Source organism: Calliphora vicina, chromosome 2 (genome assembly GCF_958450345.1).
Source record: "Calliphora vicina chromosome 2, idCalVici1.1, whole genome shotgun sequence".
In the NCBI taxonomy this organism is placed as follows: domain Eukaryota; kingdom Metazoa; phylum Arthropoda; class Insecta; order Diptera; family Calliphoridae; genus Calliphora; species Calliphora vicina.
Window position 1 is genome coordinate 45,064,965 of NC_088781.1, and position 20,483 is coordinate 45,085,447.

Below are 20,483 nucleotides of genomic sequence, written 5' to 3' on the forward strand. Positions count from 1 at the left end.
GAATAACATGAGTAATCAGCTAGAATGGAAATACCAATATCAATGAAAAATTTCATTTATTTAACTTGCAATGAAACCCCCTTTAAAGCCAGATTTAAAAAAACTAGTTAATAATTGAAAAAAATACTTTTTTGTTTATATTCTATTTCAGATCTTTTGTTTTTAAATCTCTCTTATTGTTTTTAAAATTGTAGCATCACAATACTATAAAATCTTCATATCGGATTGCAAATAAAATTAGTATCAAATTTTAATTGCTCCCAGAGACATCGTTTTGGAAAAAAACAAGAACGAAATGAAAGTGTTAATAATCTTAGCAGTGTGTGTGGCTGCAGCAACAGCACAATTTGGAGGCTTTGGAGGCGGTTTTGGTGGTCGCCCCGGTTTTGGAGGAAGTCGCTTTGGTGGTCCTGGCTTTGGCGGTTTTGGTGGTCGTCCAGGTTTTGGTGGTGGTGGTCGTTTCGGTGGTCCTGGCTTTGGCGGTGGTGGTTTCGGTGGCCGTCCAGGATTTGGCGGTGGTGGTGGTTTTGGCGGCAGCAGTTCCAGTGCTCAAGCAGGTTCTACCGCCAATGGTGGTGCTGTTACTTTTCCAGGAGTTAACGGGGGATCATCGAATTCCAATGCGGGAGCCTCTGCTTCTTCGAATGGTTTCGGTGGCGGTGGCTTTTTGGGCTAAGAGCATAGTTTATTATTTGTGATCTAATGTAGTATGAATAAATTAAGTTAAATATTTTAAATAGTACTTTATTTTATTATAAAATACAACAATTTATAGTTATAAATTTAGCATGTCTATGAATTTAAATGAATGTAAATGTACACTGGAAGAGATACCAAGATTTGTCAATATTATACCATCATTGCGGATAATTTTGATAAACAAATTTACTAGTTTTGTGATAGTTTGTATTGCAAAACTATTTTAAACTACAAAAATGCATTAAAATGAATTTTTGTTTAACTTCAATAACTTTGACCCATTGTTATCTGCAAACAGATTTGAACATTAAGGACATAGGGAATTATACATACAGACGAGACACTCCGATTTGTCAAACAAAAATACAACAAATACAACGTTAAATATAGTAACATTCTTTCAAGCTGAGAAATAAACATTGGCCTCCGGCTCCGCTTCATGAAATGCTACGTCTGGTCGGTACTAATGTATGGTGCAGAAACATGGACTTTAAAAATCAACACTATGAATAGAATAGAAGCGTTTGAAATGTGGTGCTTCTGAAAACTACTAAAAATATCGTGGATAGATAGAGTGTCTAACTATGAAGTTTTAAGGAGAATGGGATGTGAACGTGAATCTCCGCAGACAAGCTATTTGGTTTCGCGGGCCTAGGCTTAAAGAATATCTTGTATATGAATATTGTAAATAAATAAATACTTCCCACTATTAAACGAAGGAAAACTGCCTACTTTGGTCATATTATACGTGGAAGCAAATATGAGCTATTGCAACTGATATTAGATGGTAGAATGGAGGGCAGACGAGGAATGGGCCGAAAACAAATGTGGCTGCGTAAGATAAGAAATTGGACGGGCTTGAGATCTATAGGCGAATTAATTCATACAGCAAGACAACGGGACGAATTTCGTGATATTGTTAATAATTTAAGTTAGAAATGATATTTAATAACCAATTTACTGTAATATATGCATGTGATCACTTATATTCAGCAGTAGATTTGTAATAAATGAAGAGGAAGAGTTAGGTTTTTGACAACAGACTTAGGTTTTTGACAATTACGTCTCGTCTCTATATTACCCTATGATTAAGAATTTCGGGAAAAATTATATTTTTTACTGTATATTTAAATTATTTATTATGATTCTTTTGAAATTTATTTCAAATATCAATTGAGGGGCTTAAAGCACAAGGTGTTCAAGTGCCTTTTTTTTCTCAAATTGGGTTAACATTTGGAGTTAGTAGGTGAAGTTCAGAGAAGTTCATAGCACAAGAGTTGAATGTGGGATTCTCATCCGTTAGCGAAATATGGCAACCAATTCTAGAACTTGTCATTAAAATACCTGTTTCGCTTGGCGCACAAGGGGCACATGAGCACTTAAACCCATTGCGCTCTAAGCAAATATTAAAATTCATTTTTCAGATGGGCTGATTTAGTGAATTCAGATCAGTGATCAGCTAAAATGTAGCGAGTAATTCAATGACTTGATTTCAAAACACCGGTTTCAAATACCTTTGTGGATTATTTCCCAAAAAGAAAATGTAACATAAAACAATGGAATCGAGTATATAAATAATTGTTGATTGTTTATTATTTTTGATACGTAAAATCATTAAAAATAAATGAATCTGAAAATAATATTGACGAATTCTCTGCATCTAATCATCTCATACAACGATGGTCTTATGAATGTGCAAGAAAACTTCACCAAAGTAAATATGAAAGCTCGAAATGTTGGCAGAGTCAACAACATCCTCCTAAAAACAGCGTCAAAACAATAATGTTCCAGAAATTCAAGCACCTACAGGATACAACCAATTTAACACGAATGGTTTAAAGCACTTCCCCACGATAGAATGGAAAAAATTCCGGCAAGAATCGATAGTCACGGAAACTGATTATGACGACTAAAAAATGTAACAAAGAACAATAAAGCTTTTCTTAATAAAATGTTAATAACAAAAATTGAGTCTATGTGGTTTTCTTATTAGGCAATTCAGAAGTTTTAAAAAAATTTAAAGCACAAGAGGTATAAGTGCGACTTTCCTTACTTCAAAGGTAATTTTTGGGTATTTGTATATGTAAAAGATTTTATTTTTTTTATCGTGTTAGATTAAAATATATCTCAGGATCTCTATCAATTAAAAAGTAATATTCCAGATAGCATCTAACATTTTTGATTGTAAATTAACTTTAACCTCTTTTTTCTCATTATTAAACATAAGTCACTTGATGATTTTAATTTGCCGCCATTAAGAAAACTTTTTCTGATGTTCTGGCCTAGGCAACCAGTGAAATATCCATAGGAATTGACCTATCCCCCAAACAGTAAATTTCATTGAATTTATAACATTTAAATTGGGAATAAATCATTAGAAAAGTAAACATTATTTTCAATAATTTTGTTAACCCATAAATTGAAAAAATCAGTTTGATGATTCTGCCTTAGAGGACGAATTTTAGAGGGGATGACAAAAAGTTTGTTTGCTTCAACCGAAATTCTTCTTTACTAACTGATTTGCTGTTTCTAGAACTGAAATATTCTACACAGAGAAAACAGATTCGTGATAGCAACTGAATTTGTTGCCAATCGAATGATTCGGTTGCACACATAGAATTTTTCAGTTCTAACAACAGAAAGTCAGTTGATAAAGAAGAATTTCAGTTGAGGCAACTAAACTTTAGTTACCCCTTCCAAAATATTGTAGCCACAACTGTAAAATTCGGCAACAAATTCGGTGGCTACCACGAATCAGTTTTCTCTATCTATAACTAAATTTATTGTTAAACAAATAATTCTGTTTAATTGACCAAATTTTTCTGCTGTGCATATTGATTTAGAAACTTTTTTTTTGGAAATAATTCGGTATCTCGGGAACTAATGGAGATATTGTTATATGGTTTGAACTGAGGTGCTTTCTAGTTGATTTACGTTTGTTCAGTTTCCTAGCGCTAATGGGGGCGCTAATGGGGATATGGTAGACCCTCAAAGTTAGTCATCTCGGGTCTCAAATTTTTTAAAAAAAAATCGTAAAAAAATCCAAATGAGCTGAAATTTTAAATATAAATAGTCTCTTAGAAGATCTACAAAAAATTACATATGTAAGTTATCTCTATTATTCAAAGATATTCAGGTTTATTGATTTATTTTTTTTTTATTTTACTTGATTTTTTTATGTTTTTTTAGATATGGCGGGCCTACGGAGGGTTGAAATTTATTCCTAAAATATCAGCTATATTGACGATAAAATTCTAAACAAAAAAAAGTTATCTTGTACCTATAAAAATGTATACACATCCAAAGTTGGAACTTGTAAATAGGGTCGTATTATTTACTTTTTTTTACAAAAAAAGCCCATATATTTTTTCTTCTTTTCTTATATGATCCGGAAAGATAACTTAATACTAAAGCGTGTAAAGAAAAATCACTTAAGTGGTCATAACACCCACCAGAACTATCCAAACTCGGCCAATTCTAAAAAAGCAAAGCAACGATCTACAAAAAAGCTCCATATTTGTATAACCCTATATGTTTCATAAATACCTACAAAGATTTTTTACTATCACACGATAAATAACTAAAAAAAACTTTGTTTTTGGAACATATTTTCCCAGTTTTAGGAATTTCGGCATTTGAAAATAAAAAATGTAAAAAATTCTAATGCCATTGATTTAAGGCCATTTGAGTCTAAATTTGTTCCAAAATTTTGTTATGATATCTTTAAGCGTTAAATATAAATGGATTTTGGCGATTATATAGTAATAAGAAATTACTTCGTACAAAATTTAAATACTTTTACGCTTATAGTTATTGAGATATTCGTAATTAACGTAATTTTCATTGTATGGGAGGTGCCACACCCACTAATTCAATACCGCCCATTTCCAGCCAAACTATGTGAAATGAATGAATGCACAATTATAGTTCTTGAGATATTTAAGAATAACTATTTACTTTGTATGGGAGGTGCCACATCCCCTCTTCCGATCCTTCCTATTTTTAGTTAGACTTCAAGCACTGATAAGAAACTGATTCGCAACAAGTTTGAAGACTGTCACAATTATAGTTCTGCAGATATTCGAAAATAACTTATTTGGTATGGGTGGTGCTACGCCCATTTTCAGCCATGAAGCGCACAATGTCACCGATATAAATTCGGCGAAGTTTTGCGGAGAGATTCCATAATAACTACATACTTTGTACGAGAAGTGCCACGCCCACTTGAAATTTCAAAATATTGTTCCTTCCTGATATAGAGGAACATACAGTAAACAATTGAAGAGGATCGGTTCCTATAAGGTACAAGCAAGTAATAAACAGACATACTTTCATTTTTATATATTTAGATGTTAATATATTTTCAAAAACTGCAAACACGTGTCACAAACTCCAGTCTTCTCTAGCAATTGACAAATAATAACGAAAAGTGTAGTATAGGTCTGTTTGTAGACTTCATCATCCTATTTTTATACCCAACAACAACCACATCGCAATATTGTTTATAGACATCCAAGAGTACTGGGTCCTTATGAAATTCTAAGAGGATCTACACGCAGAGAAAAAACATGGTTGTGGTAACCATAAACTAAGAGCAACATATTATGATCAGATTTTTTCTTGTAGTCCAAAACATATTATGATCATTATTAGTATCATAAAATATCATAATATGTTCTGAAATAATCAAATTATGATAAAAATCAATCATAATATGTTTTGAAATAATCATATTATGATAAAAAACAATCATAATATGACCCAGAGTCATCATATTTATGACCCAGTTAAATCATATTATGATCCAAAATAATCATATTATTATTAAAATTTATTTTTGGAAATACAAAATTTTAATAGGATTTAGTTTTAAAGTACTAAATTCACAATTAAAATATTATTGATAAAATCAAATTTATTGTTATTCGCTCTAGGAAAGTTAAAGATAATATACAAATAAAACTATAGAGCGAATGGGAATTACAGACACTCAAAATTTACTTGTAAAAACAACACAGCTTAGACAAACACCAACACTCACAAATGGTGGGAAAACAGACTATTAAAAGTAAACATATTTTGTTTGCATCTTAAACATATTATGACTACATAATATAATATATTTACTTATTTATCATTATATAGTTGTTGTAAAAATATTTTGTTTGCATCTTAAACATATTATGACTACGCGTATATAAACTTAACATTTAATGGTTGTATATAAAAATAATATGTTTACCTAATTATCATTATTTAGTTGTTCGAAAACCATATTCATATTTATAATTGCGATGAAAATATAAACGTTTACAGTAACTATAATATTGTTGAAATTAAATTAAAACAACAATTATATGTTTACGACAACAATATATTGTTACAGAGAACATAGTATAGTTGTCGTAACCATGTCCAACCATGTTTTTTCTCTGCGTGTAGCTAAGTCCGTGTAGTGAGCATGTTGTTGTCACGATAGGAACTCGAGGCGAGTATCAAGGGTGATGAAACATTTCGAAAATATTCTATGTTGATCAGAAATACAAAATAATTTAAACAGAAAAATAATATTTAACACAACTTGTCCCTTCGTCAGTTGTTCAAAAACAATTAAAACACTATAAGGCCTGATAAACGGTGCCTGAAATGTGGCAGTCAGTTAATAAGAAAATAAACATTTTTGATATTAAATTCTTAATTTGGGGATATTTTGAAAATTTACAAAAACTGGTAAGATAAAGACTCAACCAGGCCTTCAAAATCTATATTAAATTAAATTGTTGAGTGTAATCATTTTTTTTTTTTTAATTTTGATGCAAATTGTAATTTAAATTCAAAATATAAATTAAATTCAATATGATATGAAATTTTAAACCGCAATTTGTTAATGAAATAAATATTAAATAAAAATATTGTAGCACAATTGATTTAACATTTTAATAAGAATATTTAAGTATGTAAATAATACACAAGTAAGAAGTGTTATATTCAGCTGTGCCGAATCTTTTATACCCAACACCAATATAGTACAGGCCCAGATTGTTGTACATTTTGTATAAAACATATATCTGGTTCAACTGATGTCTTACATTTTGGTCGAAAACTGTGGTGTACTTGAACGATTTTGCCCATTTTCAATATCAATAATTTCTGATCAAAAGAGTAGGACTTCCCTTGTCCTATCGTGCCTTCACATATCCAGATCGCCTAAGAATTTTATAAGGACCCAGAATATATATAATTTTTTGATCTGCGACTAATATTTCTAAGTGTTACAAAAGGAATGACAAATTCAATATACCTCCCATCTTTTTGGTTGTGGGTATAAAAACAGAACATATTTTAAACCCAAATTTTAACATTGAAAGTCTATAAAATCTTAGTACTGAATTTGAATTGAAATCAGTGACATATTTTAATTACAAACAGAAACATCGTTTCGAAAGAAACCAAAACACAAACACCTCAAATGAAAGTAATGAAAGTGATCTTAATGTTAGCTCTGTGTGTGGCTGCCGCAACAGCACAATTTTTCCCCTTTGGCGGTTTTGGTCGGGGTGGTGGATATGGTGGTGGTGGTGCGGGAGCTTCTTCCAATGCTCAATCCAGTGCCTTTAATCGTAATATCAACTTTGGTGGCGGTTTATTTCCAACATTTGGTGTAGGAATTTCTGGATCAGATGCCTCCGCCAATTCTCGAAGTGGTGGTGGTGGCTTTTATGGTTAATGTAAATTGTGTTGAAATAAACAAATAAAAATAAACTAATTTAAAACATTCTGTTTTAAAAGGTAGTTTTAATCTATGAAAGGGTTAAAAGTTTATGTAAAGATATTGCCATGTTTTAAAATCTTAAATTTTATTTCAAAAGTCTCAGCGATCATTTTCGATTTCGCAAGGTTTTGTCAACATATGAGTTTAAAAACTGTGGTTAGATTAAAAACAGTTAAAAGATCATGAAATATGGATATAATATCAACTCAGCAAAAACTTGGTAATGACCTGTACTTACTGAACAACTTACTTTTCAATGACTACTTCATGTTCATTTATTCGCTGTTGCACAGTGGGACACAATCAAAATTTGTTGGAAATAAATCTGGCATTTCTAAACGGCAGGTCCGATCGGCATTAAATTTGACGAGGGCGTAGCCAAGGAGTATTTGAGTTTAAGTTATTAAAATGGGCCCTACAAATGCTTCACAGGAGGCGCTATGGGGGCTCAAATTAGGGTACCTTCGACATGTACAATCCGATTTCAAATACTGTGCTAGGTTTTGAAAACATGCTGGCTTGTGCTATTTATTTCTTATAATTTCCGAGTTATAGGAATTTCAAAATTGAAATTTTAAAATTTTGCCATACCTTGGATCGCTTTTATAAAAATATAGATCGTACTTTTGGACCGAATGGACTCGAATTTTTGCATTTGTTAATTTTTGCATAAACAACTAAATTACCAATAATATACAAAAGATTTCAGAGCAATATCAATTCAAAAATAAACGATTTACAATTTAAAAAATAGTTTGCTGTTTTTTTGGGCGAAATTGTGAAAAGAAATGAGGACCCTGTGGCCAAAATTGTAAAAAACTACCATTTTTGGAATTTTCGCTGTAATTTTTAGGAATAGCGGGATTCCATTTGACGTTTTGACAAGTTTTTTGTATACACCTTGTTAGTTAGAATGACAAATTTAAAAAACTTTGAAAATTTCATTGAGTTTTGTTAATATGTCTGCTTTTACACAGGGCAATTTTTCTTGCGCAAGTCTAGAGTTTATAGGAGAGAGAGGCAAGAAGAAAGAAGAGGGGTACACACTTGCTTGTACTGGCAAGTCTCTTCAAATTTCTTTTGTCTTCTCATTTTCAATATGGCGTCTATTAGGTTTTGACATACAAAATTGCTCACAGACTTGCTGTGTGTAAACAGACGAGCAAGTTTAAAAGGGAATCGACGAGACTTGCTTCAAGTAAACTGTGTAAAAGCAGACTAAATAAAGATTTTATTACATATTATATATTTATTGAGTTTCTAAAACTAAAATTTGTATCAAAATTTTAATAGGATTGCAAATATTAGGAACTTTTTGATTCACAATTATTTCGAACTATTTTGTGTTCTTTTGATAAGTTAATTTTTGGTCTTCCAAAAAAAAATTCAAGTTAATATCTCAATAAGGTTCAAAAATATGCACTATAAAACTCCGTCCTTCAAAAATATTGCACTTTTTTCTTATTTTAATGTGACTTGTTGATGAATAAAATATTAAGAAAATTTATTAAAATGTGTATACCCTACAACACCATAGTGGGGAGGTTATATTGCCTTTTTAAGTATACCGATCGACTCAGAATCAGTTTCTGAGTTGATTTAACGATGTCCGTCCGTTTGCCTGGCTGTCCATTTAAATTTGTGCGCAAAGTAGAGATGGCAATTTATATCGTAAATTGACCGATTTTTATTCTCACATACATATATCTTTAATAAAAGCTTTAAGAGAAATTCTGAAAAATTTTAAACTTCAGAGCAGTTTTGACACGACTTTTTACTCCAAATTTACGAAGTTGGACTAACAAATGAAGTGGTACCATACAATACTACGTGCCGTTCTCTTCGAAATTAACCAAAACTCGTTAAATTATTCCCCTAATAGTCACATATCCTAATGGTCACTTTAGATATGCCTCCTGCCTTAATATGTTTGAATAACTAATAGCTGTGCTGCTGCTTAAATATTGAATATAGTCTACATATTGAAAATATTCCTATGTATAGACGTTTATATTTCTATAATTTTTTTTTTTTGTTGCTGGTACATATATTAACAAAATTATTATGCGTAAATTTGCTACAATTGAATTGTTAAATCCCTTGAGAAACGGAAAATTGTGTTGTTTGGTATCGTTGATATTTCAATTAAGTGATATGATAACAAATTTAATGAACAAATTTAAAATACATAACTAGTATAACAAAACATTGCAACAGCAGTTGCACAATCGCCTCAATCGTGAAGTAAACGAAATTGGAGCAAAAATATCGCTAAAGAGGCTCAAGTTGCTGCCGAAACGTACCAGGCACGAGATATCTATCACGCGGCAAGAAAATAACCGGAAGTACAAGACTCTTCTTTCTGAGCTTAGAAAGTAACAATCCGGTTTCCGCGCCCACAAATCCTGTGTCGACCATGTAAATAGCCTGAGAGTGATCGTAGAACAGTCTGTGGAATGGAGATCACCTCTGTACCTCACTTTCATAGACTATGAAAAGGCATTTGACACATTAAACCATTCAGCGATATGGAATGCATTGGAATGCGAGGATGTACCGTAGGGTGGCCCTTAATAAAGTTGAATTTTGGTAAATATTGATAAAAAAAAATCATCCTGAACAAATTGTAGGTAAATCGGTTGGCCCTATGAAGTTTTGAGATGCATACACAAGGGAAAAAAATCAATTTTTTCAGTTTTTGTAAAAATTCTGCCATTAAAAAATTACTTTTGCAATTGAATTTAAAAGGATAGAAATGTGTACGTAATTGTCATTCTAATGAGGCGTAAAAAACAGAAATTGGTGAAAAAAATGTTAAAGTTATTAAAAAATGTGTCAGGCCACTAGAACAACAATTGTATAAACAAAATTTAAATATTTTGAGAAATATTAAAACAAAAGCACATTTTTACTTAAAATATATCCATATTTACATGCATACGAGTTTTTATCTTCGTAGGATACAGTTAACCTATTCGCAGGTATGACCAAAAAAAAATATTTTTTATATGGGCAGTTTCAAAACTCCATTTCCAAATTTTTAAAAATTTTGTTAAACAAATTTCAGAATTTTATGATTATCTTATTTTGGATTTATTGATAATATAATAGGGAATAAAAATTATGAAAATATGTCCTATAGTTTGTCCGTATCTGCGATTTAAATTTAGTAATTTTCGAGAAAAACTAATTATTTGGCATTATTTTGGCGAATGTGCTCAATTTCCTTACTGTTATGAATTTTAAGTAGAACTTAAATACATATTATAGTCCAGATAATTCTAAATATATTCTGAAAGTTTTACTAAAATTTGAAAACACTAAACCTTAAATCGTGAAGGTCAAAGGTCAAATTTTTAAATATTTGGAATTCCTAATTTAAAGATAGCGAAATTTTATTTATTTTTTGGCCGATTTTTTTATAATAATAGCACTAAAAAGGAAATTAGTCCTTAATAGCACTTGGTGTTAAAATGACCTCAAAAATCCGGGTAAGCAGTTTAGAACTTTTTTAAAACATATTTTTCTTGGGCACATTAAAACAGATTTTAATCGTTATAGACATATCTATTGCATAAACCATTTTGGCAAAATGGAATACATACTTTTAAATTTCAAACTTGAGGGGTGTTCAAGGAGAAAAAGGGAAATTGGTACTTATCTTCTAATTGTACTTTTTTTTACCAAACTGTTAAAACTGAACTATAGGTACTTTTTTGTTCTTCTAATGGTAGCTTTTGAATTTTCTTTAATAATGAAATTAAACATTTATGGTTCTGAGTGTGTGAAAATTCAATGGAGAGACTTAACCGCAGTTTTTCTTTATTAGAATAGTACTTTATGCATTTTGATCACTAATGATACTAGACACATGAAATTAAGCTTATATGGATCCGATTGTGTGGGAATCCACAAGTGGGGACCTTATGATACTTTTTCTTTATTCTAATTGTACTTTTTGAATTATCTAAAACAATGGACTTAGAAACATTAAATTAAGTCTTAAGTTAGAGACTTTTTGGTACTATCAAATAATAGCTAATAATAGGTAATATCAAATAAAGCTTATATGGACTCGAGTGAATGGAAAACAATAAGACGCTGCTTTTTAGTACTTTTTCTATAATCTAATGGTACTTTTTGAATTTTCTGTAATAATGGACATAGAAATATGAAATTAAGCATAAATGAGGAGCCGTTGAACAAAAGGTACTCTTTAGAATTTTTTTACAAATTGATTTTTTGGTATTTTTATAACATTTGTGTTGAAATCTTCTAAAAAAAAATCAATTTCCGAAAAATTTTAAATTTTCCAAAAAGTACCTTTTGTTCTGCGGCTTCTTAAATGGTCCTGAGTGAATGAGAATTTTTGGGGAAGACTTTGTGGTACTTTTTCTTTATTCGAATAGAACTTTTTGTAATTTCTTCACCATTGAAACTAGTGAGTGTGAATCCACAAGTGGCAGCTTTTTGGTACTTTTTGTAATAATGGACCTACACTATATATCCCCTAACGTAAAATGCTAGTTTTATTATAATTTCTCTATTGTAATTAGTTTTCCATACGAAAATTTATACTTTCACAAATGCTGCGTAATAGCAAAGACATAATTTATATAAGATAAGTTTAGCTAGCATTTTAAAGAACCTTAACAAATTAAGCCTGATTACAAAAACACGCATTTATAAAAGTTCTGCATTTATTTTATGGCAAAATATATTGCAATTTTTGTAAAATATTGCAGTACGAAACTGATTAATTTGTATATTCATTATTTCATAGTTTGAGAGACTTCCTTTTCCGAACTGTCGCCAACACATTGAACTATGTACACATTGAGTATGTATCTATGTAAAATGAATAAATATGTTTTATTAATAGAGGACTTTGACTTTGTTTGTCGTCGGAAACAATATGGCAATAGGATGTAGTCATTTATACAAAACACTGTTTTACAATTACTTGTCCATACAAACTGAAAACAACAGCAAACATATGCTGACAGAGTTTATAAAGTCATGTTGCAATAACACTTTAAAAGAAAAATAAACGAACACAAAAAAATTAATTCAATTCATAAATATTTAAATAGACATTATGTGGGTGGAAGTAAGCACTTGGCACTTTTTCGAGCATTACCAAGAATAGCACGAACAATGTTGGCTTCCAAGGAGTCAATTCTGGCTGGTTTGTCTTCATAAACCAGATGACAATTCGCACGACCTTGGAGGCCAATTGACAGGTACATTTCTCAAAATCAAGTTATCGTCAAAATTTTCATTTCAATAAATCGATGGTTGCGGTCGCTGTATGGAACGTAGCGCCATCCTGTTGAAACCACCTCTCAATCAATATCATTCATATTTTCAAACTAAAAATCATTGAATAAATCTGGCATTTCTGAACGGCTGGTTCGATCGGGATAAAAATTGACGCTGGCGTAGACAAGGAGTATTCGATTTTAAGCTATATAAATTAGACTTACAAATGATACAGGGCCGGTGCTATGGGTGCTCAAAGTATGGTACCTTCGACATGTAAAATTTTTAAACACGTGCAATTTTTTTATTTCACATCCGATTTCAAAGATTTTTAAAGTTTTGGTCAGCTTTTTTAAAAATATAGGACGCAGTTTTTGACCGAATGGACTCGAATCTGTTTTATTAGTATTAGTTACTAGTTAGACAACTAAATTACTATTAATATACAAAATATTTGAGAGCAATGTCAATTATGGATGCAAAAATAAACGATTTTCAATATAAAAATTAAAAAAAATCCCAAGAAATTAGTAAAAATCTATTGCTATTTTTTGGACGAAAATGTGACTTAACTATTTTTTTTATTAAAAAAAAACTTTCTTTAAGAACGTATAACAAATTTATGTTTTTCTGTAAGGTATCTTTACGGAGAATATTTTGGTATAAAAAACATGTCCAATTTTTTGAATATGTCGCCCCTACACCCTTCAGAATTTGACCTATTTTTAATAAAAATTTCAAATTTAGGCCACATGTTCTAAAATCCCAATGCTGGGAGCAGAAAACGGAAAGCAGTTTTGGAAACCTTGATGTGCTCCATATTTATCCCCAAAGTATTTTCTCAGTCCCGAAGGAAATGTGGACCCTATGCGCAAAATTTTAAAAAATAACATTTTTGGGATTTCCGCTCCAATTTTGAGGAATTGCGGGATTCTCTTTGACCTTTTTGCAAGTTTTTTTTTACATTTTGTTAAATTTCATTGAGTTTTGTTAATAGATAAAGATTTTATTACATATTTATTGAGTTTCTAAAACTAAAATTTTGAATCAAAATTGTAAAAGGATTGCAAATATTAGCAACAATTTGATCCACATTTATTCCGAAATTTTTTTTTTTTTTTGTTTAGATAAGTTAATTTTTGAAGCACGGAGTTTTGATGTGGCATATTTTTTAATCTAATTGAGATTTCAAGACCTAAAAATCCTTGAAATCGAAACCAAAAAAAAAAGGTACGAGTTTAAAAGGTTACATGTCGAAGGTACCTTACTTTGAGCCCCCATTCAGGGCCCATTTTAGTGACTTAAACTCAAATGAGCTTTTATTAATCTCAGTTAGTTGAAAATAGTCTTCCCCAAAAAACAAAAAGTTTCACAAATCTTGGTTATAGTTTTACCTTCATTTACTTTCGTATTTAAGAATTTAAAACAGGATAATTTAACATTTCCAAAAAAAATTCAATTGAGTTTTGAATGTGAATTTATTCATCTTACATTAGATCACAAAGAATATATTAGGTTCTTAGCCAAAAAATCCACCGCCACCGCCACTGCCACTGCTGCCGGCGCTAGCTTGAGCACCGGAACTACTGCCACCACCACCGAAGCCACCACCACCAAAACCTGGACCACCACCGAAGCCGCCGCCACCAAAACGACCACCACGACCGAATCCGCCGCCACGACCACCAAATCCGCCGCCACGACCACCGAATCCGCCGCCACGACCACCAAATCCACCGCCACCAAAACCACCGCCGCCGAAACCTAAGGACTGAGATTGGGCTTGAGCTTGCGCTTGAGATTGAGAGCCTCCAAAGCCTCCTCCAAATTGTGCAGTTGCGGCAGCCACACACACTGCTAAAATTATTAACACTTTCATTTCGTTCTTGTTTTTATTTCCAAAACGATGTCTCTAGGAGCAATTATAATTTGCTACTGATTTAATTTGTACTTCAATATTGAGATTTTATAGTCTTGTGATGGTACAATTTGAAAAGAATTGAAGAGATAACAAACAAACAAAAGATCTGGAATAGAATATGCACACAAAAAATAATTATTTTTTTATTTAGCTTTTATTATTTATTAACTAGTTTTTAAAGCCGGCTTTGGAGGGGGTTTCATTGCAAGTTAAACTAATATTTATTGCATTTCAAAAATAAAATTGGCTAAGTTGTATTTACTTTCTGTTTGATTATTCACGTTGTTTCTTTTTTAGAATATTTAAGAATTGATCGTAAGAAGTCACGACCTACTTATAGAATATTGATGAAATTTGTTATCAAAATCCAGTGCAATAGTTGTTTGTTCAGTTTTTATCTAGTAGATTTTATTGTCATTTATTGTAGTATGTTTTGTGAAGGGTGATTTGTTATTGTGCTGATGTTTGTTATTCAAAAAATTAATGGGTTCAACAACCATCTACCATCTTATAGTAGATTAATCGACTCTAAATCATTTGCTGAATCGATTTAACAATGATCGTTAGTACATCCGTCTGGATCTTAGATTCGTTACAAATACTACGAAATTCTTTGGGGATCTGTTCAATATTTAGTTCCCATAATAAAATGTTAATTTATAGATTCAAAATTATTTACTTAGTCGATTTAACAATGTAAATTATCCTGTCGTTTAGACAGATTATTTTCATTCCCAAAACTAAGTTCAACTCCCATAAAACTGTAATACATATTGGCATCGAGAAAAAATTAGTTACGAAAATAAATTGAAGTTGGAATACAATTTGACTGATATAATTATTGGTATCGAGACAAAACCCGTGACAGCACAAACCAGGATTGTGTCAGGATCGGTCCGGAATTTACCATAGCTCCTATTCATCCAGAAATAGGCCTCATCACTAAAGATGATTTTTTGATGAAAATTAGCGGAGCTTGGCCCGAACAGAACACTTATTTTGATAAAACTATTTTAAAATTTGCACGCTATATCCGTCCATGTCACAGTGGGGAAGAATCAAATTTTTTTTGGAAATAAATCTGGCATTTATAAATGGCTGGTCCGATTGGGATAAAATTTGACGTGGGCGTAACCACGGAGTATTCGAGTTTATGTTATGGGGGCTCAAAGTGTGGTACCTTCGACACGCAACATTTTTAAATACATGCCATTTTTTTTTTTGTTTCCCATCCGATTTCAAAGATTTTTATATTTTTCGAAAGCGCTTGGCTATGAAAAGTGCAATATTTTTGAAGGACTGAGCTTTAAAGTGACATATTTTTATACCCTTCGCCATGAGTGGCAAGGGTATATATAAGTTTGTCATTCCGTTTGTAATTTCTACATTTTTCATTTGCGACCCCACAAAGTTTATATATTCTGGATCGTTATAGATAGCGAAGTCGATATAGGCATGTCCGTCTGTCCATCTGTATGTTGAAATCAACTTTCCGTAGACCTTACGGGAATTATTCCGGATCGGTTGCTATTTAAAATCGACAAAATCGGCCCACAAATGGCTGAGATATAACCGGGAAAACCTCGATTTTTGGCATATTTTTGATCTATATCTGGATTACTAAGTCATGAATATAGACAATATGGATATCTAACGATAGATATTTTAAAGTCCATTGCAACGATGTATGTATATAAAGCTATACTAAGTTCGACCTACAATGGGTCAAAATCGGGAAAAATATTTTTTAACCCGAATTTTTTTTCAACAAAAATTTTTTTTGTCATAAATTTGTTCAAAAAAAAAATGTTTAACAATTAAAAAAAAAATTTAACAAAATTTAAAAAAAAAAAAAAAATTAAAAAACTTTTTTTAAAAAATTTAAATTTTGTTTACCTAAAAATATTTAAAACAAGTAAGAAAGTATGGTCGGTCAAGCCCGACCATATAATACCCTACACTAAGTACAAAAGAAAAAACACTTTTCTTTTAAAATTTCAATAATTTGTACTTTTGAGTGATTTTCGGAAGTGGGCCTTATATGGGGGCTATGACCAATTATGGACCGATCACCATGAAATTAAGTCGTGTGATTTGTGTCTATATGAAAATTTACTATGTTGAATTTTGTGAGTATACCAACATTTTTAAGCGATTTATGCACGTTAAAGTGATTTTCGGAAGCGGGTCTATATGGGAGCTATGACTAATTATGGACCGATCGTAACAAAATTTGGTGACATGAATTTTGTATATATAAAACTTATTTGGAGCGCAATTTGTGGAGATACATTTATAAATTAAACATTTATGACCGATAAAGTCCAATTTCGGAAGGACATTTGTATGGGGGCTAGGTGAAATAATGGACCGATTTCAGCCAGTTTCAATAGGCTTAGTCTTTGGGCCGTGTGGAGTTCTCAGTCTCCCATCGGACGCGTCCCAGGTGGCGGATAGGGGGAGCAACTGCCTAGTCTAGTGATACTGTTTTGACAACAGGTCACTAGCCTTGACAAATGCTCAAGCGATGTCAATATCTTAAGATGCATTTTTAACAAATGGTCTGAACTTCTTGACATAGCTAGGTCGGTAAACGGAAACGTGTCAGCCGACTATCATAATACTGTGATGCATTTTATAACAAATGGTCACAGTAGGATGTAATTGGTGTTAGGATACTGTTATTACTGGTGATACATTTTTGACAAATGGTTACCTAGTGCTAACACATTCTCTCTCTCTTCTAGTGTTACTACCCGCGGACCAAAACTGTTCTTTCTCTCTCTACTCTTTCTTTCCCCCCCACTTGTAAGGTCAAGGTGATGGTAGCAGTGCCGAAGACCTGAATGGCTAGTAAGTGGTTAAAGATAACTAGTCGCTAACAGCTCCCCTCCGACGCCAGGGCACGGGTCGGTTGTAATACAGTTTTCGCCTAATCCATGTACGCCGTCCCTGCATGGAGTGTCCATCCCCTTACGCGCTTACTCGTGGGAACAAAAATGAATAACACAATACAAAACAATAACAATAACAAAAAACAAACAGCAAAAGGCCAGCAGGGGAAACCTATGCTGGCTGATTGCAAACAGTCGACTGTCCAACCTTCTGGTGACAGTTTGACTAAAAGCAGCGAGGTAGCCTTGGACTTTAAGCCAAGCACCTCAAAAGCTGCATTAGCCCTCGCTGGTAATATACCAGCAACAGCCCCTGCATTGGACACTGTCGAGAAGACAGTTGTCCCTGCGAAAATGCTACAGGTTGGATCGTCGAACCAGAAGTCGGGTCCAACCACCGTAGCCCCACCCGCCACTACGGCAGAACCGAACGCCCCCATTCGCAAAGAACCATCCAGGAGGGCTTTCGTGCAAAGGCGTGCCGCCATGCGCATTATCGACCGGCTTGGATCCAAGTCGGCCGATGCGCTTAACATCGACGAATTGTCGAAACTAAGTTGGGCTAAGGCTCAACTGGCTGAACTGGACAGCTCAAACACTCCTCCAAGCGCAGATGCAGCGAACCAAGGCGCATCTGCTGGGCCCAAACGGCAACGCTCAGAGGAGGAGCTGCTCCAGCAGCAAAACACACAGCCGAAGACTAAACGTCCGAAGCAAGAGGCTCGTGTGATAAGAAGGCCTTACAGTGAAGTTGCTCGCAATCCACTTGTAAGGGCTATTATCGACAGGAGTGTTGATGACGGAGCTATCTCCCAGGAGAAATGGCTGAAAATCCGTCAGGGTATGCTGGGGGTATACTGGAAGATTCTCAAGGAGAATCCCGGTCCATCCCCGCAAAACGACGATGCTGGCTGGTATCAAGGCCATGTAAAACTGCTAGCGTGTACCAATGACCGCTCAGCTCTACTGCTAAAATTAGCAATTGCGTCCCTAGGGGAATTGTGGCCTGGCGCGAAACTGGACGTGATCCCGGTAAACGAGATACCTCGTAGACCGAGATCAGTCACAGTTATTCCGGCGGAGCCACATGAACCTGAGGAGATTCTGGCATACATTCAGAGCGGTAATCCCGATCTACCAACCCATAACTGGAAGGTGGTTAAGGTTTCCGCTCCTGAAGGTGCGCATAGAAAGGTGGTCGTAGTCCTTAACAAGGAATCCTTGGCGCCACTACGTGAGAGGCAAAGCAAGATTTACTATGGTTTCGATAGTATCAAGCTGCGCATCTACCGTGGTGACGACAAGCTCGACCCCGAAACTTCTGGTGTTAAACTGGAAGCTCCGCAGGATATGGACTGCAAAATTAAACTGGACGACCCCGCAAGCTCTGAGGACAAAATGGAGACCCAATCACACTCCAGTATGGTTGGGGACCTATTCTGCGCTCTGGGTGATGTGGAGGATGAAGATGTTCTTCTGGAATCAGACCCAGAAGACATCGACGTTACGGTCATATATGATCCAGACCATGGTGAAGGCGATCCAAGTGAACCTTCACCACTCTAAGGCAGCTTCGGCTGCCCTGCTCCTCCACATTGCTAAATATGGGGAGGACATTGCGTTGGTCCAGGAGCCGTGGATACACAATGGCGAAATTCGTGGACTCAACGCCAAAAAGTACAAACTTTTGTACATAAGACGCACAGGTAAAATAAGATCTTGCATTTTGGTTAAGAACCATCTTAATATCTTCATTCTTCCTGATTACAGCGATGAAGATACAGTAGCTGCTGCTTGGGAGACAGGTGCAGGTAAGGTGTGGCTGCTCTCGAGCTATATGGCGCACGACCAGGTTGAACCACCACCGAATAACCTGGTATCTAATATGATGCGTGCCGCAAATAGGGCCAGAACTCCTGTAATTATCGGAGCTGATGCAAATGCTCACCACACAATCTGGGGTAGCTCAGATAGAAACGAACGAGGTGAGTACATTCTAGACTTCATATTAGACTTTAATCTGGTAGTTGTCAATCGAGGTTCAGAACCTACTTTTGTGGTAGCAAATAGGCAAGAAGTTCTGGACATTACGCTTGTCAGTGCAAGCCACTCGCAACTCATAAGGAATTGGAAGGTTTCAGATGATTGCTCTCTGTCTGATCACAGGTATCTGACATTCTTAATAGAATTGGAAGTTGAGAAGGAAAAGCCTTTTCTAAATAGGAGGAAAACCAATTGGGATGATCACAAGCGGATCCTTGATGGTTTACTTCCCTCACCCCCTCTCATAGGTGACACTAGGGACATTGAAAGCGCTGTGGACGATATGGCCCCGACTAAATCGGGGACGGACAATTCATCTTCTTGGCTTTACACGCTCACAATTGAGTGGTGTAGTGGCGGTCATAACTGGACACTGCACCTTTGGTAACCACGCTAGGAGACTTGGTTTGCCGTACCACGACTTCTGCAGAAGTTGTCAAAATGAGGAGGAGGATGAAACTATTTTTCATCTTCTTTGTCATTGTCCGGCATTAGGAGATCTACGCCTAAGGTTTCTGGGGCATCGTTCCCTTGATAGTCTCTCTGAGCTCTCGAATATGAGGCTTGAGGGCATTAGTGCCTTTATAGGTAGAAGTAATTGGTTGAAAAGACCAGACACGGGGATCACTTTAGAGTGACCCAATGATCGCCGACTCATTGGCACGTAAATTCTCCAAGATCTCCTCCCTCCTCCCTCTCTTTTTCTTCTTACATCTCCTCCTTAACTTCTTCAATCTTCTTCTTCTCCCTTTTCACTTATATCTGTCCCTCTTTCTTCTTCTTTCTTCTACTTTCAGGTAACACAAAAGGACCATTGATGGACCCATGTGAGCTGCTCTTTCTATCTTCCTTATTTCGTGGCTGCCTGGAAAACCTAACCTAACCTAACCTA

General features: G+C 34.1%; 3 protein-coding genes across 3 annotated transcripts; 2 read left to right on the forward strand and 1 right to left on the reverse strand.

Annotated features, from left to right (window-relative positions):
* Nucleotides 1-284: 284 nt before the first annotated feature.
* Nucleotides 285-737, forward strand: LOC135951888 (uncharacterized). The gene has a single exon (XM_065501634.1). It carries the CDS (start codon nt 296-298, stop codon nt 674-676), a length of 381 nt encoding a protein of 126 aa, XP_065357706.1. The 5' UTR covers nt 285-295; the 3' UTR covers nt 677-737.
* A 13,515-nt stretch (nt 738-14,252) lies between these two features.
* On the reverse strand, nt 14,253-14,612 carry LOC135950418 (keratin, type II cytoskeletal 2 epidermal-like). The gene has a single exon (XM_065499962.1). The coding sequence runs from the start codon at nt 14,610-14,612 to the stop codon at nt 14,253-14,255; it is 360 nt and encodes a 119-aa protein (XP_065356034.1).
* A 3,041-nt stretch (nt 14,613-17,653) lies between these two features.
* Nucleotides 17,654-20,483, forward strand: LOC135950419 (uncharacterized). Its single transcript, XM_065499964.1, has 3 exons — nt 17,654-19,254; nt 19,319-19,533; nt 20,389-20,483. The coding sequence occupies exon 1, from the start codon at nt 17,654-17,656 to the stop codon at nt 19,112-19,114; it is 1,461 nt and encodes a 486-aa protein (XP_065356036.1). The 3' UTR covers nt 19,115-19,254; nt 19,319-19,533; nt 20,389-20,483.

Bases quoted from the DNA above. Each gene is read 5' to 3' on its own strand.
- LOC135951888 (XM_065501634.1), top strand. From the start codon at position 296: ATGAAAGTGTTAATAATCTTAGCAGTGTGTGTGGCTGCAGCAACAGCA.
- LOC135950419 (XM_065499964.1), top strand. From the start codon at position 17,654: ATGAATAACACAATACAAAACAATAACAATAACAAAAAACAAACAGCA.
- LOC135950418 (XM_065499962.1), bottom strand. From the start codon at position 14,612: ATGAAAGTGTTAATAATTTTAGCAGTGTGTGTGGCTGCCGCAACTGCA.